Genomic DNA, 23428 nt, shown 5'->3' on the forward strand with positions numbered 1-23428 from the left:
CGCCGAAGCTGGTGGCGTCGATGCGTGAAGTGCTACTCGCCTCTTCTTCTTCTTCTTCTTCATGCTTGTGCCGCGGTGGCGTCGCCTTCATGACGTAAGACTTCAAAATCAAATGTAATTCTCTAAAAATTGGCTTAAAATGAAAAAAACGAATTTCTTTTTATTTGTTATTGTTTCTTTTTGTTAAATAAGATGAAGGCGAATGCACGAGGTTTGGCTCAGCGTGTGTGTGGCTCTTCTCATACCCGCCTCGTGTCTACTGGTATCCGTGCCGCCATCTCGGGCCGAGATCGGACACAATCTGGGGAGAATCAAGTGGTTGAATTGGAATTGGATCTAACTCTGCGCCACTGTATTGCGCGCTGGGACAGGAGGGCAGGCGCTCCGTAGTGCCGCGCGGTCCAAGGCCGACAAGCCGCTCAGGCCCAAGTTCGATGTGCTGACCTCCCACAAATCCGTGTTTGAGTACACCCTCGGCTGCACCCTCGGTCTCGGTACAATCCCCCCTCCCCTCCTTACGTTCGGTTAGCGTGCGCGTGTGGTGGTGCGTGTGCGGTGGTGCCTTGTGTGCTAACGAGCTCGACGCGTGTGTAACTTCTGCACAAACTAGCGGGCGGCTACATCATCTGGGGCCAAGAGCTCAAGAAGAAGGCCGACGCCATAAGGGAGCTCAAGGAGGCCCTGAAGCCCGAGATCGTCGAAGTCGACCCGCTGCAGAGGCTCGACCAGTCCCACTCCGGTACGCTCACTCTCTCCGTCGTACCCTTCTTTTACTTCATCGTCATCGTCGTCGTCGTCACCATCAGCTTCATCAACTGCATCACCATCACCATCTTCTTCTTCATCATCTTCAGCTTCTTCATCATCGTACTCATCTCTGGCCTCGCACAGACAGCCAAGTGTACACGGTGGTGCTGACGGGCGGTCCCTGCGGCGGCAAGTCCACCGCGCTGGCCACGCTTACCAAGCACCTGCGCGCGCAGGGCTACGAGGTCTACTCCGTGCCCGAGATTCCCACCCTCGTATTCACCGGTGTCCCATCTACGCCCGCGCGTGCCGTGTGTGTGCTGTGTGTGTCGTGTGTGTCGTGTGTGTCGTGTGTGTCGTGTGTGTCGTGTGGCGTGATCGACTTACAGCGTGTCGTGCGTGACGACAGCCGGTGTCCCCACCATTTCGTCGATGAACGAGGAGCAACTGCTGGCCTTCGAGAAGCAGATCTTGACCACGCAGATCCAGCTCGAAGAGTCCATGAAGAAGATTGCTTCGGCCATGGACAAGCCCACCGTCATTCTCCTCGACAGGGTACGTGCAAACAGCCGGTCAACGCGCAACATGACACGGCACAACACGACACACGCGCTTGGCTCTTATTCTGTTTGTTTTGCGATTGGGCGACAGGCCGCTTTGGACATTTCGGCGTACCTGCCATACAGCTTCTGGAAGAAGCTACTGCAGGACTTGGACATCACCGAGAAGCAGCTCAGAGAGAGATACACCGCCGTCGTGCACCTGGTACCGTGTGTTTTGTGTCGCGTAGGACCGGTGTCGTAGGCTGTTTGGCGGCTATGAGCGCTGACCTGCTTCGTCCAGGTGACGGCGGCCAACGGAGCGGAGTCGTACTACACCACGGCCAACAACGCCGCTCGAACTGAGGGAATTGAGCAGGCCAGGGAACTGGACGATAAGGTCAGCCCTCACACACCACCACACACGCATCACCGCACACGCGAGGCGAGTGCTAAGGCGCGTGGTGTCTGGGGGTTGTGTGCAGGTGAAGCACGCGTGGATCGCGCACACGCGCACCTTCGTGGCGGACAATACCACCGACTTCCCGGGCAAGATGCAGAGGGTGTGCTCCTTCCTCGACGACGTTCTCACCAGCCAGCACAAGGCCGCCCCCACCAAGGAGACGCCTGAGGTAAAATAATATAGAAACTAATTCGAATTTTTCCATCCCTTATCAGGATAAATGTCAAGCCCAAAAAACACCAATTACATGCAAAAAATGTTGAATGGGACCCCTCAGGGAGGGGGGAAAGACAGAAAGGAAGGCCAGAAAAAAGATTCCAGCAGAAAAGAAGAGCTGACTGTTATTCTGGAATAAGGTTGAGAGGGCACAAGTCAAGCAAAAGTCTAGTAAAATTACTCATCTGCATTTTCCAACAAGCACTGCACAGCAGCAGTTGTCCTTGTGGCAATGTCAACAAAAGTGGCTGGGCGCAGGTGGGGGAAGAGGGAAGCAGGAAGAGGAATAGGGCCAGCAAAGCTCTTCCTGTTTGACCAGCAGCAGATGTTGGTAGTACAGAAACCACATGTCATAGTCATTGACATGAAGACAAGTGCCATAGTCACACACCTGGGGAGTGGGTCAGCCAGATTTTTAGCAGAGGTTGTTGAAATGTACAAGTGGAAGAAAGAACTTGAAGAAGTCCAGCATATGGACAGCTGCAGTGGCACAGCAACACAAGAATGGAGAGAGCACCAAGGCAGCAAGTGGCAAAGGCAGAGTTGTGCTCAGCACCTTTGGGCTTGAGAGGATTGTTGTAGAGCTTGAGAGCATGTGTTAGGCTGCATGGCAAGATGTTGCTGTTCTTGTAGTTCTCATAATTTCTGAGAAATGCTGCCAGGTGTGTGCACAAGAGCACTTTTGGGTTATCTGGGCGAGGAGAACGTCATGTTGTCATTTAAAAGAACCAGAACCTGAGCAGTGGTGTCAATGCAGCAGAAAGAGCCAAGTTAAGCATTAGTCACTAATGGAGTGCTCATTTCAAAGTGTACTTTCCAACGAAATAAAAAAGTGGTGTACATGAGACACAAAGTTGATTACAAGGAAGTGTACATTGGAGGAAAGAGGAAAGTTTATTTTATAGGTTATCTGTAGATTTGAACAAAGACCTCTTCCACACTCCCACCATTCCCCATTTTTTCACGCCATTACTGAGACTCCAACCTTTTATTAGCAGTCTGATTTCAGTGTGTTGCTGATATGGCCAAGCCTCATGTGCCAGGAAGCCCCTCTCTAGCCCCTGCACTTGCCCTAGGCTTGCAATAGAACACAACCAGCTGCAATGGCTCAGCTACCAGCCCTTCCCTGTGCTTGGCTAGTAGAGTGTAGCTGTTGGTTGTTGGAGGTGGCAATTCTCAGGAAGAACAAAAAGAGAGTGTAACTTCACACATCAACGCCATCGGCTTCCGCGTTGAGGAACATGATGATCTCCTCCATGTCAGGCCGCTTGCTGGGTTTGCCGTTCCACGCGCGCTCCATGAGGTCGGCATAGGTCTTGGGGCAGTCGGCTGGCACCGGCGGCCGCTCGCCGCTGATGACGTCCATCGCCACCGTGGTCATGTTCTTGTTGTGATAGGGCGTCTCCCTCGTGAGCACTTCCCACATGACGATCGAGAAACTGTTCACAGTGAGAGTGAGTGTTAGTTTTCTCAACTCCGAACTGGTGCGCCAGAAAGAAGACGAGAGGCAGGTTTTCAAGTCCGAACCTGTAAACGTCGGCCTTCTCGCTGTGCTTGAAGCTGTCGCTGATGATCTCTGGCGCGGTCCAGCAGGGCGTGCCGCAGCGGGTCATGGTGCCGTTGTCCTGCTTGGCTGTGGCGAAGCCGAAGTCGCCCACCTTCACGCTCCAGTCATCGTCGACGAGCAGGTTGGACGACTTGATGTCCCGGTGCAGCACGCCGCGCTCGTGCAGGTGCGCGATACCGAGCGCGGCATCGCGCAGCATTCTCAGGCGGCGGCTCCACGTCAGCTTGACCGAGCGGTTACTCAGGAGGTCGCGCAGGCTGCCGCGCGGCATGAGCTCCATCACCAGCATCGGGCTGCCTCCTTCAGCGATCGAGAGGCCGATCAGCTTGACCACGTGCGGGTGGTCGATGTCGCTCAGCAGGGCGGCCTCCTTGCGCATCTTGACCATGGCCGCATCATCCAGTCGGCCTTTGTAGAGCTGCTTGACCGCCACGCGGCGGCCGTCGTAGGTGCCCTCGCTCACCTGGCCGTAGTTGCCCCGGCCGACCTCGACGCCCGTCGTGATCTTGCGCCGGTCGATGATCCACGGGCACCAGTTCGACGAGCACAGGCCCATGCCTTGGTCCAACCGCTCGTCCCACACCTCGCCGTCGTTGTCATCGTCGTCGTCGCCATTGTGGCTGCCGCTGTGATTGCTGGCGGTGTCATCGCCCGACTCTAGGCTGTAGACGTCATCGCCGCGCCAACGGAACGTGAACTGAGCGTCGTTGAGCATCACGTTGGTGTTCTTCCTGGGCGTCGTTCGCCGCACACGGCCGGGCGACTGGGCCGACGGCTGCTCATCGAGGAGCGCCAGCACGACTGCACGGAAGTCGGGCGAGCAGGCAACTCGCCCCGGCGGGCACCGGAGGTTGAGCTCGCAGGCCTCCTTGTACTGTGCTGGCTCGTAGCCGGTACGTGTCAGGTCGTCCACGGGCGCGCGGCACGGGCCGGGCCGGTGGTGCACTGCGACGCGCGAGTTGAGCCGGGGCACGTCCTTGGGCCACTTGCCGTCGCGCACGGCCTGTTGGAGTTCGAGCGCGAAGGAGGCCGCGCGCAGAGGGCTGCCGAAGGCCACCAGGTATGTGCCACCGCTGTGCAGGCTCGACCGCGAGAACACGTAGCCGCCGGCGTGCTTGGCGTGGCGGGTCTCGTCGGCCTCGCTGGGCGCCACCAGCTTGCGCACCAGGCGGCCGTAGCGGGTGACCGCCTTGGCCGTGCCCGCGGGGTTGCTCTGCCACGACTCGTTGCACCGGGCTAGGTCGCACACCACGAAGGTGACGTCACGCCGCGGTGCGACGCTGTGGCGGGCCACCACGTCGGGCCGTCCGCCGGAGCTCGAGCCGCCGGAGCGGTGCTCGTTCGAGGCGTTGCTGCTGCCCGATACGCTGCTGCCGTCGCGCACCAGGGCCTGGCCGGGGCCGCGCCTGACCACCGGCAGGCTGCTGCTACTGCTGCTGCTACCGCTGGTGGTGCCGCTGATGTGGCTCGAGCCGCCGCTGGACAGCTCGATCAGGGTCTTGAGCTGGGACATGATGTGGTCGAACGACGGACGCATGGTCGGGTCGCGGCTCCAGCAGGCCTGCATGAGCTCCACGTAACCGGCCTCAGCTTCGACCAGGTCGCTGGGCAGCTTGGGCCGGAGGTCGCTGCGGATCACGCCGACTGCGATGGCCGCCGGGGCGAGGCCGGCGTAAGGCTGGCTGCGGGTCAGCACCTCCCACATGATGATGCCGTAGCTGTAGAGGTCAGCCAGCTCGTGGCTCACCTCGTTGGCCTCCTCGAGCACCTCGGGCGCCATCCACGGCACGCTGCCCTCGACCGTCGCGCTGCCGTTGCCGCCGCGGCCCTTGCCGAGCGACTCCTTGAAGCTGGTGAGGCCAAAGTCGGAGACCTTGACGTTCCACTTGTTGTCGAGCAGGAGGTTGAGCGACTTGAGGTCGCGGTGCGCAATGCCCGACGAGTGGAGGAAGTGCATGCCCTTGGCCGCCTGGTGGATCATCTTGACCTTCAAGACGAGCGGAATTTCCGGAATGAGCTCGTTGTGCAGCAGCTGTGTGAACATACATGACACAACGCGCAGCGATCAGAACAGTTCTCGGACATACAGGCGTGCGGGGTGGGTGTACGTACGTCGTAGAGGGAGCCGAGGGCCATGAACTCCATGACGATGCACATCTTGGGCGGCTTGGTCGACGCCGCCATGAACAACACCACGTTGGGGTGCCTCAGGTGACTCATGATCCTGGCCTCGTTCACAAACTAAAGACCGAGAAAATAACGCCGTGAGCTTAGTCCGACAAAAACGTCAAGTCAGTGGAATGCGGACAATGTTAGGTACGAACCCTGTCGCGGCCGTCCTTGCTAATGGTGCCGGCGCCCACGACCTTGACGGCGACCTCGGAGCCCTTCCACTTGGCCTTGTAGACCTCACCGAAGCCGCCGCGGCCGAGCATGTCGCCGACATCGAGCTCCTCGTAGGCGATCTCCCAGTCATCATGGATCTTGCGCCGGCGCATGGTTACCAGCAGCACAACGATAATCACGATGGCGATCACCACCAGCAGCGCGATGGCGGGCAGCACTGAGCCCAGGACCGGCGCGAGCACGTCTGATGAGGACGAGCCGGCGGCCGAATGAGCGAACTGGCAGTGGTCGCCGGTCCAGCCGGCCGCGCACGAGCACTGGCCACCGACGCAGCTGCCGCGGTCGGAGCAGATCGTGCCGTTGATGACACAGGCCTGCAGCGAGAACACGTAGGCCCCGGTCGACGTCGATTGAACCGAGGCCAGAGTGTTGATCGTGCGACGGCGCACCTCGGGCACCAGCCCGGGCACGGCGAGGTTGTAGTTGTTGGCCACGGTGGACGCCTGGGTCGAAGTCTGCGTCCAGTAGACCCAGTCGAGCAGGCCCTGGGCCGTCGAGTAGTCGCCGGGCGCCTGGGCGTAGATGGTGAGCACGGCGTACCCCACCAGCGGCCAGCTCAGCCGACCCGGGCCGTTGACCAGGTGGAGTGCGGTGGTATTGGCGGCGAAGTCCAGGACGGCGGCCAGGATGCAGGTCTGGTTGGCCGACACAACTGTGTTGGCCGGGTTGACCAGCGAGGCGGCCTTTACGTTGCGCACCTGCGTGATGACCTGGGTCGAGAACCACACGCCCAGCGAGTAGTCGGCCGCGCTGATGGCGGCCACCGGGTCGCTGGTGCAGGCCACCGCCTGGTAGCCCGCAATGGCCGAGGCCCCGTTGGCCAGCCCAGCGAAGGCCTGCGTCAGCATGGAATCGACGGTTGATGTGTTATCGCAGCCCACCACCAGGCGGATGGCATGATAGGGCAGATAGGCGGCGACCGACGGATTGAGCGCGGCGATGGCCGTGTCGTTCCACTGCGTCACCAGGCCGGCGAACACCGAGGCGAGCACGTCGAGTGTCATGACCAGGCTCGGCTGCGAAGACAGGTTCGACACAAAGTAGGCCGGCACCAGCGCGTAGGCCACCGCAGGAATGCCAAGAATGTCGCTGTCCTCGACGTCGCGTTTGGAGGTGGGAGTGACATCGACGGTCGTGGGAGACCAGGTATAGGAGACGGCGTAGTCGGTATCGCCGAGGCGCATCTGCTCGATGGCCTGGGCGCTGGTGGCCTCGAAGTGTTTGATGGCGAAGGACTCAGTCTGGAACTCCTGGGTCCAGTCGCCCATGAGGTCGATCTCCTCGCCGATGCCCAGCAGCACGGGCGTGGTGAGCACCGGCGTGCCCTGGCAGGTGATGGTGTAGAGCTCGTTGATGAGCCGCCGCCGGTAGGGGTTGGTGAGCGGCGCGAACTGGTTCTCGACGAACACGTCGGCCACGGCCTCGTTGAGCTGCGTCCAGCTGAGGAACAGCAGCATGTTGCTCGCGCGCGAGCAGCCGCCGGTGGTCGGGCTGATGGTCTTGGACAGGGTCAGGTAGCTGATGTAGCTCATCGGCCACGCGTCGGTCCCGTTCGAGTCCACCACGTCGATCACGAGCGTGCCGTTGTTGATCAGGTCGCTGAACTGGTCCATGGCGGCCTGCACCGCTGCCGGCGACCCGTCCACGGTCTTGCCGGCCCGGTTGATCAGGCGGATGTAGGGCAGGCCCATCGCGTCGGCCTTCTGGCGCTCCATGTAGGTCATCATGCCGGGCGTGGCCGCGGTCAGGTTGATCCGCTTGTCGCCAGTCTCGAAGGGGTCCCCGGCGAAGGCCCACTTGTTGGGACCCAGCGACGGTTCCATCTGCTCCAGCGCGTTGTTCGCCGCGGCTAGAGCGGCGGCGAAGGCCGGCGAGAACCTCGAGAGCGCAGTCTTGAAGACAGCCGTGTAGCCCAGGGCGCTGGTCGACGGGCTCCAGTAGGTCATCGAGATGTTGAGCGAGGGCAGCGTTACCCCCTCGTTCCACTGCGCGATGTCCTCGTGGTCCCACTGACGAATGTCGCCCTTCCTGTCCGTCGCCAAGTGGTCGGTTGCCACAAGTTACAAAATGTCGACCAAAAAGCCTGCTTGCAATAAGTTCGTTCAACCAATTAGGAGAGAGACGTACCAAATGCGAGCCAAGGTCTCGCGGTCCATGACGAGGTTGTCGCCCACCCCGAAGCCGGGCAGGTTGAAGGCGACGACGAGCGGGGTGCCCATCATGGGTATTTGGATGCCGTTGAAGGGGCTCAGCTGGGCCGCGCTGAGGCCCACGTCGGAGATGAAGAAGTCGAGCTCGCCCGCGGTGTACTTGGCCAGGGCTTGGGGGATGGTGGAGGTCTGGAAGGTGATCAACACGCGGTCGCGGTCGTAGCGGTACAGCTTGGTGAGACTGGCGAACACCTCCTGCACGTTGATGGCCCCGGAGCCGTAGATGTTGTTGGCCGCGCAACCCCGGGGGCCGCCCGACAGCGTAACCAACAGCGCCAGAGCCACCGTGGCCAGCGCAGACGTCCACCAGGAGGAGGACGACGAAAGCGAAGTTGAAGGCGCCATCTTCGTCGCCAGCTTGGGTCTTTTCAGTGGACGAAGTGGCACAAAAGTAAAGAGAAAAGGAGGATACCGGCTGACGCGAACTGCGGTTTGCTGTTGTTGGGAACCGATTAGCTCGGTTTTAGGTCCGCACTTTTGCCTAGTGATCCTGGCAGGATCTCGCCGACGAATGAGGATGACATTCTGGGTTTCCTATTGGCCTCAACCTTTGCTATTCTGAGAGCACTTGTGAACACCAACCACCAGTTAGTGACACGGGCAGCCAACCGCGAACTTGTCTTTTTTGGCTATCACACTGCAGGAATTTGTTAGGTAAAGCAGTGACAAACCAGTGCGTTCATTGGCCCTGGAAGCCGAGCTGGTGCCTCTGCAACCTGCACCAAGACTACGCTCACCTCTGGTAACTAACTGGCCACTGTTAAAAGGCCTGGACATCGCGATCATTGTTTCTCAAACCATCGCTGTACCATCACCCCACACTCGCACCCACCACTACTACCAACCTCTACTACAGTAATCACCACCACCGCCATGAAGAGCATTCTCATCTTCGTTCTGGCCTTCGTGCTGCTCGCCGCGATGGCCGTCGAGGCCAAGAAGGACAAGGACGCCAGCGAGTGCGTCGAGTACAACAACCCGCCCGGCGCCATCGGCACCACCGGCACCTGGTCCATCCAGGCCAACATCAAGAGCAAGCACTGCGTGCCCATCCACGTCGCCGGCATGCGCGGCATCCACCCGAACAACAACACGCAGGTCTCGCTCGCCAACGGCGTCTACACCCGCGTCAAGCAGGCCTTCGTCAACATGCTCTTCAACGCCGCGTCTGCTGGCGCCACCGCCCAGGACTGCGCCGAAGTGGTGGTCTACGTGATCGACATGGTCTCCATTCGCCCCATCGTGAACCAGGTCCAGACCGAGCTCTGGGGCTCGCCCACCGCAAACAACCCGTTCCCCTACCCTCCTCGCACCATCCTCCAGCTCAGCGGCTTCAACGGTCTCACTTGCCAGTACGCCACCGAGCCCAAGTACCGCCAGGGCACTGCCGGTGCCAACGGCCAGGTCGTGTGCGCCGACAACGGCACGCCCATCGGTGACATTCTGGAGGTCAAGGGCACCTTCTACGTCCGCGACTAAATAATAGCCTTGCGCTGGCTTGTGTAGCATAACCCATATTCATATTCATAATACACCAGATATTATTTGTAACAACACCGATCTCCCTCAACGAAGCGCTCTAGTACTTTCCCGTCACTCAGTGCTACGGCGAAAACGCGTTCTGTTGTTTCACTGCAGCAGTGGCGAAACGCTACCCACCTTTCTTGGCCATTTTTCTTCAGTTTCTCGATTCCATTTCCCTTATCCTTTCTTTTCTCACGGCCATTTGCACACGGTAAAAGATCTGCAGAGACAGCAGTTGTCGTCGATTTCACGAATGCAAGCCGCCCGCAGCCCCGCGGAGGCAAGGGGGCGGGGGTGTGGTTGCGGTTTGCGAGGAGGCGGCATCGGGGGTCGTGGGGCGGCGTGGTGGAGCTTCGTCCTGACCCTGGCGACGGTGCTCCTCCTCGCCGCGGCGGCGGCCTGTCCCTGGTACGCCACCTCTGCGCGGCATGTACCGCCCCTCTCGTCTGGCGGTACCGTCGTCGTCACCACCGACCGCTTCTTCCTGTGGTGGTGGTCCGGCGTCTACGTCCACACAACCTCGACCACCAGCCTCGCACCTGCTCCTGTACCCTCTCCCTCTCCTTCTCCCTCTCCTGCACCCATCAACGCCACGACCACGGCCAAGGGGGCGCGTTGCCGGCGGTGACGAGGACGATGGCGACGCGGGCCATGGTGGCGGCCGGGTGGCCGTCGGTTGGCGAGGCGCTGGCCGAAGGCAGCGAGGGCGAGTCGACGAGCTGGGAGCTGATCGGCTGGGGCGACCGACGGTACGGCCTGAGCGCGGCGAAGAGCATCTACCACTCGGCCAATGCGATGGCGCTCCTCGGGCTGGGCTTCGCGTCGCTGCTGGCCGTGTGTCTCTTCCACGCCGTCGCCACGTGCCACGGCCCGCGGGCGAGGTTCCACCGCCAGTACACGCACTGCAAGTCCCTCATCACCTGCTTCTCGTGCCTCACTTCCTTTTCTCGTGCCTTGCCTGGGGCCTCTTCCTCTACTTCCCCACCGCCTTGGGTAATCACTGCGTACGTTTTATACGACAGCCCAACGCCCGCTTCCTTCTTCATCGCCATCATCTCTATCTGCGTGTGCTCACCCACGGTGGTTGTTGTGTGCAATCGGCTACACAGGTGCCCAAGTTCACGTGCGACTTGTTCTTCGGTACCGCTTCGCAGACCCACCACTCGCCAGAAGACTCCATCGAGGTACCCTTCTCCTCGGGCTTGATCCCGTCGTGGTGGTGATGACGGCTACGGCGATGACGACGACAAGAAGTGGATGAAGGTGCACTAACTTGGGATGGGGCGTGATGCGGTGGTGGATGTGTGATCGATGTGTGCGTGTGGTGTGCGTAGGTTGTGTGGAGTCCGTTCGTGGGCTGGGTGATGGCGCTCCTCTCCACACCCCTGGCCGTCCTCATCTTCCTCACCTCATGCTTTGTAAAGAAACCTCCCCCTCCTCCTGCCCGCAGCTACCGCCTCGTCATCAACTGAACGCTCGCGACAGCCATCACCTTCGCCCCCCCCCTCTCTTTTCCCTCTTCTTCAATGTAAAAAGTTACCCTTCTACACCTTCCTGCCCTTTCGCGTTGCTGGGGAAGAAGATGAAGCGAAGCGGAGTGCTGCTGGTCCATGAAGAAAGCTGAGCAATAACAAGTGGTCGACCGAGATGGAAGTAGCGCAGCAGCCGCAGAGGAAGGGGGAGAAGAACGAGGTTGTGCTGCTGGCACTGGACTACACGACCGACTGGTACAAGCTCTTTCGGGGGTGCAAGACCGCTGGCGGCCTGCCCATCCGGGTAGAACAGTCCGAGTGGAAGGACCTCCATGTCGAAGCCAGGTGCCTTGCTCCCCCCCCTCTCAACAACCCCGTCTGTGCCAGTTGCTGAGTGGTTTTATTGGGGGGGGGGCGAGCAGTGCTACGGAGGGGGTCAAGGTGCACATTAAGGCGTCGGACAACCCTCTGCCCTTCTCCACACAGAAGGACGAGCGCGTGGTGGTGCCCGACTTCTGCCTCATCCGCAACTTCCCCATGGACATTCACGACAACGGGTACTACACAATTCGACCACGCAAGGCCTTCACTTCATGACCTGAGTGTTGTGCGGGAAGTACTCACCAGTTGTTGTCGTTGTGGTCAGGTTCAAGAACATGGTGATCGGTCTTCTCTTTGGCGACATCCCTGCAGTGAACTCCCTTGAATCGGTGCTGCGCTGCATGGAACGTACGTGGGTGTAGAGACGATATGCGTGTGGTGGTAGTTCTGAACTGTCTCTGCTCTCTCAACAGGACCTGTCGTGTACGCGGCCATGCTCAAGTTGCAGCGCCAGCTGGGTCCCGATCGCTTCCCGCTAATCGCTATGAACTACTATCCCAACCTCCGCGCGAGGTGCGTTCACACTGACCGTGCTTGAAGCGCGGGCCTTGGCTGATGTTTGGTGTGTTGTTAGCACACGGCGCTTAATTGAGCCTGAATCCTATCCAGCGGTTATCAAGGTCAGCTCCACTCATGCAGGTACAGCTACCTGGCGTGCTCCTCAAGCCTTGCGTAGTGACTAACGTGATCGTAATCCTTGGCCTACCTCACCTTGGTAGGCTATGGCAAGACTCAGGCCCGGGACAAGCACGACATGCAGGACATCACTTCAATCCTCGCTCTCCACAACGACTATTACACGTACATGCACTCTCTTGCACGCACCACGCACCATCCGATGCTAGCTGACCTCTGTACAGCACTGAGCCGTTCATCGAGCACGAGTACGAGTTCAGGGTGCAGAAGATCGGAGATCATTACCGCGCCTTCCGTCGCAACTCGGCCTCCTCGTGGAAGAACAACTGGGGCAAGCTCACATTCGTGGGTACACTATTGGACTCACACTGACCATCCATCACTTGTGGGTGTTGTCAATTGATTCCTCGCGCCGGCTTGATGGTGTTGTTGATGATGGTGCAGATCATGAAATGACGGCGGACTACAAGCTGTGGGTGGACGAGGTGGCCAAGCTCTTCGGTGGGTTGGACATTCTCGCTCTCGACGTGCTGCACGCCAAGGACGGCAAAGACTACATAATCGAGGTCAACGACACCGCGCCCGGGCTCATGTGGGAGCACGAGGAGGAGGACCTTGGGCATATCCGCGATCTCGCCCTGAAGCGGATGAGCGAGGCCTATGATTGACAACAGCGTTGTTCTCTAAAAATCTGAAAAAGATTGGCTTTGGCTCAGAATTGTGCGAATTGAAATGCTACACGGATCCTCTCCACTGCGGCGAGACGAGCTAAAGAGCACAGATCACATCACTTACCATGGAGGAGCAACGAAAGCGCGGGAAGGAGGAGGTGGTGAGCGATCAAGATACTGATTCGGATGTGATCGAAATCGGCAGCTCTCGTTCAGATGGAGGTAAGAGACGGCGTCCCACCACGCCTCCCGATTTGCACGATGTTGTGGTGCTGGAGGAGGCTAGTGATATCGATCACACAAGACCAACGAGATCAAGAAGGAGGAAGAAGAAATCGACATCGAGGCCGCCAACGCCACCCCATGTGGAGCAGCATTACATCTCCTCTTCGGGAGAAAGCGAGGAAGATGAAGATGAACGAGAGGAGCGCGAAGCGAAAGAGGCCGGCCTCTACTACTGTGGCCCACAGGACCCCTACCCTGCTGTTTTCGAAGATGACGCAGCCTCGACTCGAGCACCCGAAGATGAAGGTTTCCTCTCGCTGCGCGACCTCGAAGAAGCCAACACCACCGCAACGCACCCGGGTAATGGCCTTGCCGCCGACTACGACGACGGGATCGAGTGGCGCGAGTGCGCCATCTGTCTGAGCCGGCCCACGAGACGCGACGGGGCGGTGGTGGAGGGCTGCTACCACAGCTTCTGCTTCGTGTGCATCGCGCACTGGGCCGCCCTCAACCCGGCCTGCCCGCTGTGCAAGCGCCGCTTCAACGCCGTCCTGCACGATCTCCGCCTCATGCCAGGACCCGCCGCGCGCCTCCACTTCCGACGCTACAGCTTGGCCGACGCCGCCGCAGCTGCAGCCGTCGTCTCGCCTTCGTCGTCTCACGCCGCCACACGCAACGTTGCCAGCCGAGCAAGAGCGTCGGTTGCGGCGACGAGTACCCGCGATGTGGCGGTCGGCATCCTTCAAGCGTCGACGCACAAGGCCTCGGGGGAGATGAGCTACGGCGGCAGTGCACCCAGTGCTTCCGACACGGACGTGGATCGGCGGCGGCGGGTGTACGCTCGCTGTTTGCGCGCCGTGCCACCGGCGGCCCTCACAACAGCGTCGTCAGAGGGGCCAGGCAGCAGTCTGGAGCTGGCCTTTGCCCGACGGTTGCCCGACGTTGCGCGCGAGTGGGAGACCAAGCTCAAGCCGTGGGTGGTGCGCGAGCTGCAGGCCGTGCTAGAGGAAGACGACGTGGATCTGTTGGCAATCATGACGCGCTCCCTCCTCGACGACTACGCCGCGGCCGAATCAACGCCGCCACCGCCGGCAAGAAGAAGACCACCACTACAGCAACCGCGGCACGAGCATCTGCCAGCAGCACAACCGCCGACGAACGCGCAGCGCAGGTGGCCTGGGGGGAGCTCCGCGCGCGACTGGAAGAGTTCCTCGTCGACGACGCCGGTATCTTCCTTCACGAACTCCTGTGCTTCGCCGTGTCGCCGTGTCGAGACATGACCGCCTACGACTCCGCCGTCCGCTACCCGATCCTGCCGCCTTCATGACTAAACAGGCTCTTCTCTTTTACTCTTCTTCGAATGACGTGTACGTCTTCTGTCGCATAAACCTGTTGTCGGTCGGTTCGTTAGACCAAGCACACACACGAGCATTGTTGTTTCCGCTTTTTTTCCGGTTCGTTTTCTTCCGTCGGATCATTTTTCCTTCGGTTTCTACCACAACAGCGGAAAATGCTGCCGACGAGGTGGAGGTCAATCCCACAGCGATTGACGGCACGCCCTCATCTTACCACCATCTACCCGCGCCAAAGTTCTCTTTTGACACGCACAGTCGTTTATGCCGCGGTCATGTCAGTTTTTGCGGACCTTTTCTTTTGACACCGCGGGAAGGTCAGCACAAAAACGGCAGAGCTGCCTCTGTGCGACCCAACTTCAACTGCAACCGTACGAGGACGACAACGGCGATCACCCACCCGGCGCCTTTAGCTGACCGGTCAGAGCAAAGCGGAAAACCAGTCCCACCATTTCACCACCACAACATCACACCGCGACGGCAAGCAAGCCCCCACCGCACAAGTACCGCGCATCCTCATCAGGATGTCCCTCAGCAAGGCGCTGTGGTCGATACTCTTCCTGCTTCTTTGTTGCCAGAGTACGCCGTCTTTGTCTGTTTTCCTCATCATTGGCCAGCTCGCCATGCTGGCCCGTGCAGCGCGGCCTGTTCGCTGCTAGGTCTCATCGTTTCTTCAACTGTAGTAGAGGCCTTTGGTGTGCAGCTGCAAGGAGCAGGCAGTCCCAACGCCGTCACCATTCTCGCGTCGTGGTCTGCCGACTACATCTACACCCGCGACGACATCCTGTATGTTGACCTCGCCCAACCCCATCTTCTTCTATCGGCCTATTTTCTTCGTAGCTTACCCCTGGCACGCAACAGCATCTCGTACACAAACACCGGTGTGACATCGGCCTTGGAACAGTACGCGGATGGCGAGCTGGTACAGACAACCCCAAATGCATCCGTTCAACCGTTGCGACAGATGGTTGCTCATCAAAGTCATTTTCCGCGTATTGTTGTGATTTATTGCAGGACTTTATCTGCATCGACCGATTCTTCTCCGACGCGGATGCGGCCACATACGGCAACCTCATCCAGTTCCCGCTCATGGGACAGGCCATCGTCATGGCCTACAACATCCCCTCCCTTGCGTCCCTCAACGCCAGCTTGGTGCGCACAAGAAACGTGTTGCGTCGTGTGTGTGTGTGGTCTGCTGATGGCTTGTGTGCGTCGCAGATAATTGACCGAGAGACCCTGGGCCTGATCTGGGCGGGCAACGTCACCATGTGGACCGACCAGCGGATCAAGGACCTCAACCCCGGCCTGGCCTCGTTCCTGCCCAACACCAACATCACCATCGGCTACAACCAAAACACCGTCTACTCGCTGACCGAAGTGGTCAAGCGCTCGCTCGAGAGCTTCAGCCCCGACTTTGCTCGGCTGTTTGAGGCAGCCGGAAGGGACTTCGCGAACATGCCACCGGCCCTCAGCGGGACTGCCGAGTCTGCCGGCGTTTCGACCGCGGAGAGGGTCGTGTGGCTTGCCGTACGCTCCTCCGCACGCGCACCACCGCACACACGCACACCATATCGAGCACGCCGGCCCATAACTGTTTATGTTGTGGACACCTGAGCAGGCCCACCAGGACAGCATCACCTATCTCAGCTATGCCGACGCCACGAAGGCCGGCTTTAGGCACATGAGCATGTACAACAAGGCCGGCGGCCTGGTGACGCCGTCGACGGCCTCGGTGCAGGCGGCCATGAGCCAGTTCCAGGCGCAGTTCGCCCGGAGCAACTTCTCTGTGGACATCCTCGACGCCGGCGGCGCCAGCTCGTGGCCCATCTCCTACCTCACCTACCTCACCATGGACCGCAACGTGAGCGGCATCGACTGCACCGCCATCCAGGAGCTGCTGGCCTTCGCTGCCTGGGTCCATACCAACGACGGGTAACCACCCAATCACCTCCGTGACGGCCGTTTGTATGTTCGCTCACTGCGCGTGACACCACACGACACCACACGGACAGGGCGAGCACGGACGCGACGAGCATCAACATTGTGCCGCTCGACACGAGCCTCAAGAAGCGGATCGTGGACCTCCTGAGTACGGTCCAGTGCAACGGCGAGCGGGCCTATTCGACGGCGTTCCTGATCGGCATCGGGTCGCCGCTGCCCATCTTCACATCGTGGTCGGTGGCCTGGTCGTCGGCCCAGACGCGCGCCAAGTTCTACCTGTCGTCGTCGACCACCGGCAAGGACCGGCTGGTGAACAATAACTCTGACTTCAGCGTCACGAGCAACGGCCTGGAGAGCAGCTACGTCACGCAGATGCCCGATGCGGAGATCGTACCGACCACCGCCTTCGCTCTCGTGCCCGGTACTATCTTCTCACTCCCTTCCAATTCGTCGGTTTTGTTGCCACACGACTAACTCCGATACCCAACAGCGTACAACGTGCCGGAGTTGAAGGACAAGACGCTAGTGCTCGACTTTACCACGATCGCCGGGATCTTTCTCAACAACGTGACGCGGTGGAACGACCAGCGCATCAAGGACCTCAACTCGGCCGACGTGGCCGCCGCGCTGCCGGACGAAGAGATCATTGTGGTGACCCACAACGTGAGTTCGGCCTACACGCAGCTGTTCACGCAGCTGCTGAGCCAAACCGTGCCCGAGTTCGCCGCTCAGGTTCGCCCAACGTCGTAACTTAAATTTTGTATTTTTTTGGCTAATGTGTGGTGCTTGGCGTGAACAGGTGGGTTCGGGGCTTGTTGTGTCGTTCCCAGTCCAACAGACCAACAGGTCGATCAACATCAGCACCACGACCGACATCGGCAACCTCCTGACCAGCAATCCCTACTCGTTCATCTTCTGGCAGTACTTCGACATCCTCGCGGTATACAAAAACCCCTTGGGCGTGCTCTCTTCTTCATCAATCAGTTGTGCTGACGTTGATATCTGGTTGCGCTGGTTGCGACGTCGTCCACAGGCTCGAGCTCTCAACTCGGCGTCGTTGATCAACCCGGCGGGCCGTATTGTGGCGCCCTCCTCAGCGTCTGTGCTGAGCGCGCTAGACGACTATATCGCATCGACGCCCGCGGCCAGCCGCACCTACGAATCGATTCTCCTGCGTATGTTCAGCATCGTCAATCTCTCCCTTACGTGCTTGGGCCGCAGCGTTATGCGCGGGGGTCTTACGGACAACCGTTCGCAGGCGGCGGAGACAATAGTTGGCCCATCGCAGCCTTTGGGGCGACGATATACCGCAGCACGAGCATGGATGACTGCACTAAAGCGGCGGCCCTCGCGGACTTCCTGCTGTGGTCCCAGACGGACCCCGTCGCCCTGCGCAACGCCGACAGGCAGGGGTTCGTGCTGCCGACGGCCACAGATGAGATCAACCGCGCCTTCATGCGCCAGCTCAAAGCCTTCACCTGCGCCGGCCGGCCCGTGAGCGCGCTGGCCAACTGCATCACGGACGACGGCCAGCTGTGCTCGGGCCAGGGTACCTGCACCAACAGTGCCTGTGTCTGCGAGTCGGGCTGGGAGGGCCAGTATTGCGAAAGCGTGACCAGCTCGAGCTCGAGCGACTCCACGGTCATTATCTTGGGTACGTGCACCACACACACGCACGCACACACACACACACAAACACTAAGGCATGCATGTGCAGCGACGGTGATTCCGGTGGCGGCGGTCGTGGTGGCCCTGCTCCTGGTGCTGGTGATTGTCGTCGTGGTGCTGCTGCGGCGCAAGGGCAGCGGGAACGACGACTGGGAGATCGAGTATGACGAGCTCGAGGTCGGCGAGCAGCTGGGCGCCGGCGGGTACGGCGAGGTGCACAAGGCCACGTGGAAGGGCACTGAGGTGGCCGTCAAGGTCATGGCCTCGGACCGCATCACCAAGGAAATGGAGAAGAGCTTCAAGGACGAGGTACTCACATCGAACCCACTCATTTTTCTCATCACAGTTTATTCACTGATGTTCGTTGATGAACCAGGTGCGGGTGATGACGTCGTTGCGGCACCCCAACGTGGTGCTGTTCATGGCGGCGTCGACCAAGGCGCCCAAGATGTGCATCGTCATGGAGTATATGGCCCTCGGCTCTCTCTTCGACGTACGTACCTGTGGCCCCTCCCTCACTGCACCACACAAGTCTGACTTGCAATGCTGATGTGGTGGCGCTCTGCAGCTACTGCACAACGAGCTCATTCCGGACATTCCCTTCATTTTGAAGGCCAAGATGGCCTACCAGGCCTCCAAGGGCATGCACTTCCTCCACTCCTCTGGTACGGCCCTTCTTTCTTCTCGTTCTTCATCCTTCGCGTTTCGTTCTTTGGTTGTTGTCTTCGTCGACACAACTCACACCAACGTGCACCTTGCATCTAGGCATCGTGCATCGGGATCTCAAGTCGCTTAACCTGCTGCTCGACAACAAGTGGAACGTCAAGGTGTCCGATTTTGGCCTCACGAAGTTCAGGGAGGACATCAGTGGCAAGGGCGGCCTCGGCGGCGGCAAGGGCAACAACAACGTGGCGGGAAGCGTGCACTGGACCGCGCCCGAGGTGCTCAACGAGGCCGGCGACGTCGATCTGATCCTGGCCGACGTCTACAGCTTCGGCATCATCTTGTGGGAGCTCCTGACGCGTGAGCAGCCCTACATGGGCCTCAGCCCGGCTGCCGTGGCCGTGGCCGTGATCCGCGACAACATCCGCCCGCTCATACCCGAGGCCGGCGGCGGAGCCCTGTGCCCGGCCGAGTACGAGGACCTCATCACCAGCTGCTGGCACCACGACCCCACCATCCGCCCCACATTCCTCGAGATCATGACCCGCCTGTCGGCCATGCACGGCGACTCGACCTCGGCCGGCGCCACCTCCTATTCGAACTCGTCGTCGTCGGCGTCGCACAACAGTGGCCACCCGAACCGCGCCGCGAAGACGACCAGCTCGTTCGGGTCGTGGGCCCTGCCCTCGACCAACTCGTCGTCGGCCGACGGCAGCGGCTCATCGTCGTCGTCCGGCTCGTCCAAGTCTGGGGCGGGCCTGGCGGGCGCAGCGGGCGGCGGGGTGAGGCCGCCGGAGGGCGAGATGGCGATCGTGTTCACCGACATCACCCGCGCCGCGTCGCTGTGGGAGTTCAACGCGGCCGCGATGCGCGACGCGACGCTGCTGCATAACGAGACCCTGCGCGACGCGCTCAAGCGCCACCGGGGCTACGAGGTGGTGTTCGTGCGCGACCGCAACTCGGGCGAGGGTTCGTTCTGCATGGCCTTCCAGCAGCCCGTCGACGCCCTAGCCTGGTGCGCCGACGTCCAGCGGAGCCTGCTGGGCGTGGCCTGGCCCGAGGCGCTGCTCGAGCACCCGGGCGCGGCCGAGGAGTGGGGCGACACCGACGACCGGGTGCTGTTCAAGGGCCTCCGGGTGCGCATGGGCGTGCACGTGGGCGTGCCGCGGGCCGTGCGCGACCCAATGACGCGCCGGGTGGAGTACATCGGCCCCGTCGTGAACGCCGCGGCGCGGATCACGGCGCTCACCCACGGCGGCCAGGTGGTGATGAGCCACGCGGCGTTCCACAAGGTCAAGGGCTCGCCCGAGCTGGGCGGCAGCGAAGGCCAGCAGGAGCTGAAGAAGGGCAGCGTGGTCGGGCTGGGCAAGTTTGAGATGCCCGATGCTCCCGATGGTACGAACCACCGCACACGCACCACCGCACACGCACGCAACACACACTGATGTTGGGGTGGGAGCAGGATCTAAACTGTTTGAGATCAAGACGCCGGGCCTGGAGGCGCGATTCTTTGGAGGCGTGACGCTCGAGGCCGGCGATGGCACTTCGACCAACAACACCACGGGCACGGGCTCCTCGCACGGGGGCAGCAGTGCGAGCGGCGGCAGCGGGCGCCACCCCGACAGCGAACCCGGCAGTGGCAAGGAACTCCAGACCGTCGTCGGCGAAGGGTACACTCCCCTCCCTGTGCGCGAGCGGTGTGTGCGACAAGCGTCTCATATGCAACACGCAACGCACGACACGACAGGATGATGTTCAAGGAGGACACGTTCCTCACGTCGGCAAACCTGTGCCGGTGGATCATCGACTACGGCGAGATCCAGGTGGGCAAGCAGATCGGCCTCGGGTCCTACGGCGTGGTGCTGCGCGGCAAGTGGAAGGGCGTCGAGGTGGCGGTGAAGCGGTTCATCAAACAGAAGCTCGACGAGCGCCGCATGCTCGAGTTCAGAGCCGAGATGGCCTTCCTGTCGGAGCTGCACCACCCCAACATCGTACTCTTCATCGGTACACACCGCACACCGCACACCGCACACGCCGCGCACGCCGCACCTGCTACGCATATCGCACACGCTAATGATGGGGGTGGATCAGGCGCGTGCGTCAAGAAGCCCAACCTGTGCATCGTGACCGAGTTCATGGCGCAGGGCAGCCTGCGTGACACGCTGGGCAACAGCGCCATCAAGCTCACCTGGAAGCAGAAGGTCAAGATGCTCCGCGCGGCCGCGCTGGGTATCAACTACCTCCACTCGCTCCAGCCCGTCATCGTCCACCGCGACCTCAAGCCCTCCAACCTCCTCGTACGCACATCTTTCGTCCACCACCACCCACCACCCACCATCCACCACATCATGCACGCGCTCATCTTGTGATTTGATGTACACAGGTGGACGAGAACTGGAACGTGAAGGTGGCCGACTTTGGGTTCGCGCGGATCAAGGAGGAGAACGCGACGATGACCCGCTGCGGCACGCCATGCTGGACGGCGCCGGAGGTGATCCGCGGCGAGAAGTACGACGAGCGGGCCGACGTCTATTCGTTCGGCGTGATCATGTGGGAGGTGGTGACCCGCAAGGAGCCCTTCGCCGGGCGCAACTTCATGGGTGTGTCGCTGGACGTGCTCGAGGGCCGCCGCCCGGCCATCCCCGGCGACTGCCCGGCTGACTTCCGCAAGGTCATGAAGCGCTGCTGGCACGCGTCGGCCGACAAGCGACCCAGCATGGACGACGTGCTCACCTTCCTGGCCAAGCACCTCGACGCTGATGACGCCGGCACCATGCTCTAAACGAAAGCTGTACATTTTTCACACTGTTTTCAACAAACAGAGAAAAAACACTAATCTCATATTTAGATAATATGATCACTGGAAGGAAGAAGCAACAGCCTTCTCTTAGCTGTCAGGTCTGTCACGGAAGAGACCAACCAGACCATAGCGATTTGCAGCCAGCCAATCGATGCGGCGGAAACATTTTTTGTCGACAGGCATCTTCGTGTCCCTTTTCTCTCGTGTTGCCTCTCTATGACGAGGAGCCAATCAGGCCTTCCTCCAATACGGGGGGTGGACACTCACTTTATCTTCGTTGGCCGCAACTCCTACCCATTCTTTAGCATCCAACCCAGACCCAAGACTACCGCAGACCCACTCGCCTCACCATCCGCACCATGCGCGCTGCCTTCGCCTTCGTTTTCCTTCTCGCCTGCTCGCTCTTTGGTGCCTCTCCCTCACTCTCATATCTCCCATGGTCACCTGGCACAGTCTCTTTTCTTGGATATGGAGGTTAACGTAAGATCCTCTTCGTTTTCGTCTTGGCCCACCATGTAGTGGCTGCTCAGGCCAGCAACAACGTTGCCCAGTGCATTATTGCCAAGTGCTCGGCTCAGGTGACCGCCTGCTATGAGGACCCCGCCTGCCTCTCCGCCGCCGAGTGTGTCCGTACGTCCACCTCCTCTCCGTAATTCCTATAAGCGGCAATCACTCACACTTCGTCTCATGCGGCGTGACAGGCGCTTGCGGCCCGTCCGACGTGTCGTGCGCTCAGGGCTGCGCCACCAAGGCCGCCGGCGACCAGGCCTTCGGCGCCTTGGCCCAGTGCGCCAGCCAGTGCCTCTACTCCTCCACCACCGACGTGTTCGACCTCATCGCGCCCGTCGACGCGCCTTTCGGCAAGTGCTCGTGGATCAAGAAGGCCGCCTGCGCTATTGGCATCGCCAGCGCCGTGGCCGCGTGCGGTGGTCCCGAGGACATTCTCTGCATCCTCGCTGCGCTGAAGGCCCTGGAGGGCTGCGCCACCTGCTTCTGCGAGGACCACTGCCACGGTCCCTGCCAGGCTCTCCACTTGTGCTAGACTGACCTCACATAGTGCACCAACAAACAATTTTGTTTTTCACAACATGATCATCATGTGATTTTCCAGCCAAACACAAGCAAGGAGGTCACAGGAGGATAACACATCTCTCTGAATTTTCACAGTGATTTGTTCACTCACATTTGATCTGGCCACAGGGAAACTTGTGGAGGGGAACTTGTGCTCATTTGCTCTGGCCTACAAAAAGTGTGTAATGGAACTCTGTGGAGGCCTGTTGAAATGACCTGAAGGCCCAATGTTTAGGGTGTTTTATTGAAGCAACTATTTTTTGGTGGAAAGTTTGCTTGAGCTGCCTCAAAATTGTGGATTAATTTGGTGTGCAGTTGCAGAGGTGGGTCTTGGATTTCCCATGCCTTGAAGTGGAAGCAAAGGAGGTATGCATGTGTATGCCTTCATACATAATCCCCCACCACATGAAGTGAATGGCAAAAAGTTGACAGGTGGAACAAAACACATCTGCCAATTTTCCAATCCAATGTCCTGCCAACCTTGCTCAGGGTCAGTACAAGCAGGCAAGAGCTATGCATTACATCACCTTTGTCTTTTGTTTTCCACGCTCATCATTTCGGACAAAACCTCACATTTTAATGGCAACGGGAGGGGGGAAGGTTTTTGTCGACAGGCATGTTCGTGCCCTTTTTCTCCCGTGTTGCGTCACTTTGAGGAGGAGCCAATCAGGTCTTCCGACCAATACGGAGGTGGATGCACACTTTATCTTCGTCGGCCGCAACTCCAACCCACTCTTTAGTATCCAACCCAGACCACCACACACCCACTCGCCTCACCATCCGCACCATGCGCGCTGCCTTCGCCTTCGTTTTCCTTCTCGCCTGCTCGCTCTTTGGTACCTCTCCCTCTACTCTCCATATCTCCCACACCTCTCT

General features: G+C 59.9%; 8 protein-coding genes across 8 annotated transcripts; 7 read left to right on the forward strand and 1 right to left on the reverse strand.

Annotated features, from left to right (window-relative positions):
- Window positions 1–192: 192 nt before the first annotated feature.
- On the forward strand, window positions 193–1927 carry ACA1_100600 (uncharacterized protein; the record flags this gene model as incomplete). Its single annotated transcript, XM_004335188.1, has 8 exons — window positions 193–211; window positions 372–494; window positions 611–739; window positions 892–1032; window positions 1157–1302; window positions 1399–1512; window positions 1591–1686; window positions 1772–1927. 8 exons carry the CDS (start codon window positions 193–195, stop codon window positions 1925–1927), a joined length of 924 nt encoding a protein of 307 aa, XP_004335236.1.
- Window positions 1928–3169: 1242 nt separating this feature from the next.
- Window positions 3170–8493, reverse strand: ACA1_100610 (serine/threonine kinase; the record flags this gene model as incomplete). The annotated part of the gene is made up of 5 exons (XM_004335189.1): window positions 3170–3404; window positions 3493–5564; window positions 5645–5773; window positions 5857–7966; window positions 8066–8493. 5 exons carry the CDS (start codon window positions 8491–8493, stop codon window positions 3170–3172), a joined length of 4974 nt encoding a protein of 1657 aa, XP_004335237.1.
- A 528-nt stretch (window positions 8494–9021) lies between these two features.
- Window positions 9022–9627, forward strand: ACA1_100620 (translation initiation inhibitor, putative; the record flags this gene model as incomplete). Its single annotated transcript, XM_004335190.1, has 1 exon — window positions 9022–9627. One exon carries the CDS (start codon window positions 9022–9024, stop codon window positions 9625–9627), a length of 606 nt encoding a protein of 201 aa, XP_004335238.1.
- A 681-nt stretch (window positions 9628–10308) lies between these two features.
- Window positions 10309–11144, forward strand: ACA1_100630 (uncharacterized protein; the record flags this gene model as incomplete). The annotated part of the gene is made up of 4 exons (XM_004335191.1): window positions 10309–10601; window positions 10695–10737; window positions 10782–10856; window positions 11007–11144. 4 exons carry the CDS (start codon window positions 10309–10311, stop codon window positions 11142–11144), a joined length of 549 nt encoding a protein of 182 aa, XP_004335239.1.
- Window positions 11145–11319: 175 nt separating this feature from the next.
- Window positions 11320–12829, forward strand: ACA1_100640 (Synapsin, putative; the record flags this gene model as incomplete). The annotated part of the gene is made up of 8 exons (XM_004335192.1): window positions 11320–11489; window positions 11567–11701; window positions 11791–11873; window positions 11939–12038; window positions 12135–12145; window positions 12245–12326; window positions 12386–12510; window positions 12606–12829. 8 exons carry the CDS (start codon window positions 11320–11322, stop codon window positions 12827–12829), a joined length of 930 nt encoding a protein of 309 aa, XP_004335240.1.
- A 128-nt stretch (window positions 12830–12957) lies between these two features.
- ACA1_100650 (zinc finger, C3HC4 type (RING finger) domain containing protein) lies at window positions 12958–14337 on the forward strand (the record flags this gene model as incomplete). The annotated part of the gene is made up of 1 exon (XM_004335193.1): window positions 12958–14337. One exon carries the CDS (start codon window positions 12958–12960, stop codon window positions 14335–14337), a length of 1380 nt encoding a protein of 459 aa, XP_004335241.1.
- Window positions 14338–14933: 596 nt separating this feature from the next.
- On the forward strand, window positions 14934–21463 carry ACA1_100660 (serine/threonine kinase; the record flags this gene model as incomplete). The annotated part of the gene is made up of 19 exons (XM_004335194.1): window positions 14934–14988; window positions 15093–15195; window positions 15250–15331; window positions 15424–15561; window positions 15628–15936; window positions 16028–16341; window positions 16422–16771; window positions 16841–17082; window positions 17189–17290; window positions 17384–17525; window positions 17609–18004; window positions 18068–18327; window positions 18395–18511; window positions 18587–18683; window positions 18784–20076; window positions 20144–20351; window positions 20429–20685; window positions 20773–20978; window positions 21065–21463. The coding sequence occupies 19 exons, from the start codon at window positions 14934–14936 to the stop codon at window positions 21461–21463; spliced, it is 5070 nt and encodes a 1689-aa protein (XP_004335242.1).
- Window positions 21464–21840: 377 nt separating this feature from the next.
- ACA1_100670 (uncharacterized protein) lies at window positions 21841–22523 on the forward strand (the record flags this gene model as incomplete). Its single annotated transcript, XM_004335195.1, has 3 exons — window positions 21841–21889; window positions 22001–22107; window positions 22218–22523. The coding sequence occupies 3 exons, from the start codon at window positions 21841–21843 to the stop codon at window positions 22521–22523; spliced, it is 462 nt and encodes a 153-aa protein (XP_004335243.1).
- Between the last annotated feature and the right edge of the window lie 905 nt (window positions 22524–23428).

The sequence above is a fragment of the Acanthamoeba castellanii genome, assembly GCF_000313135.1.
Source record: "Acanthamoeba castellanii str. Neff unplaced genomic scaffold scf7180000084648, whole genome shotgun sequence".
Classification (NCBI taxonomy): domain Eukaryota; phylum Discosea; order Longamoebia; family Acanthamoebidae; genus Acanthamoeba; species Acanthamoeba castellanii.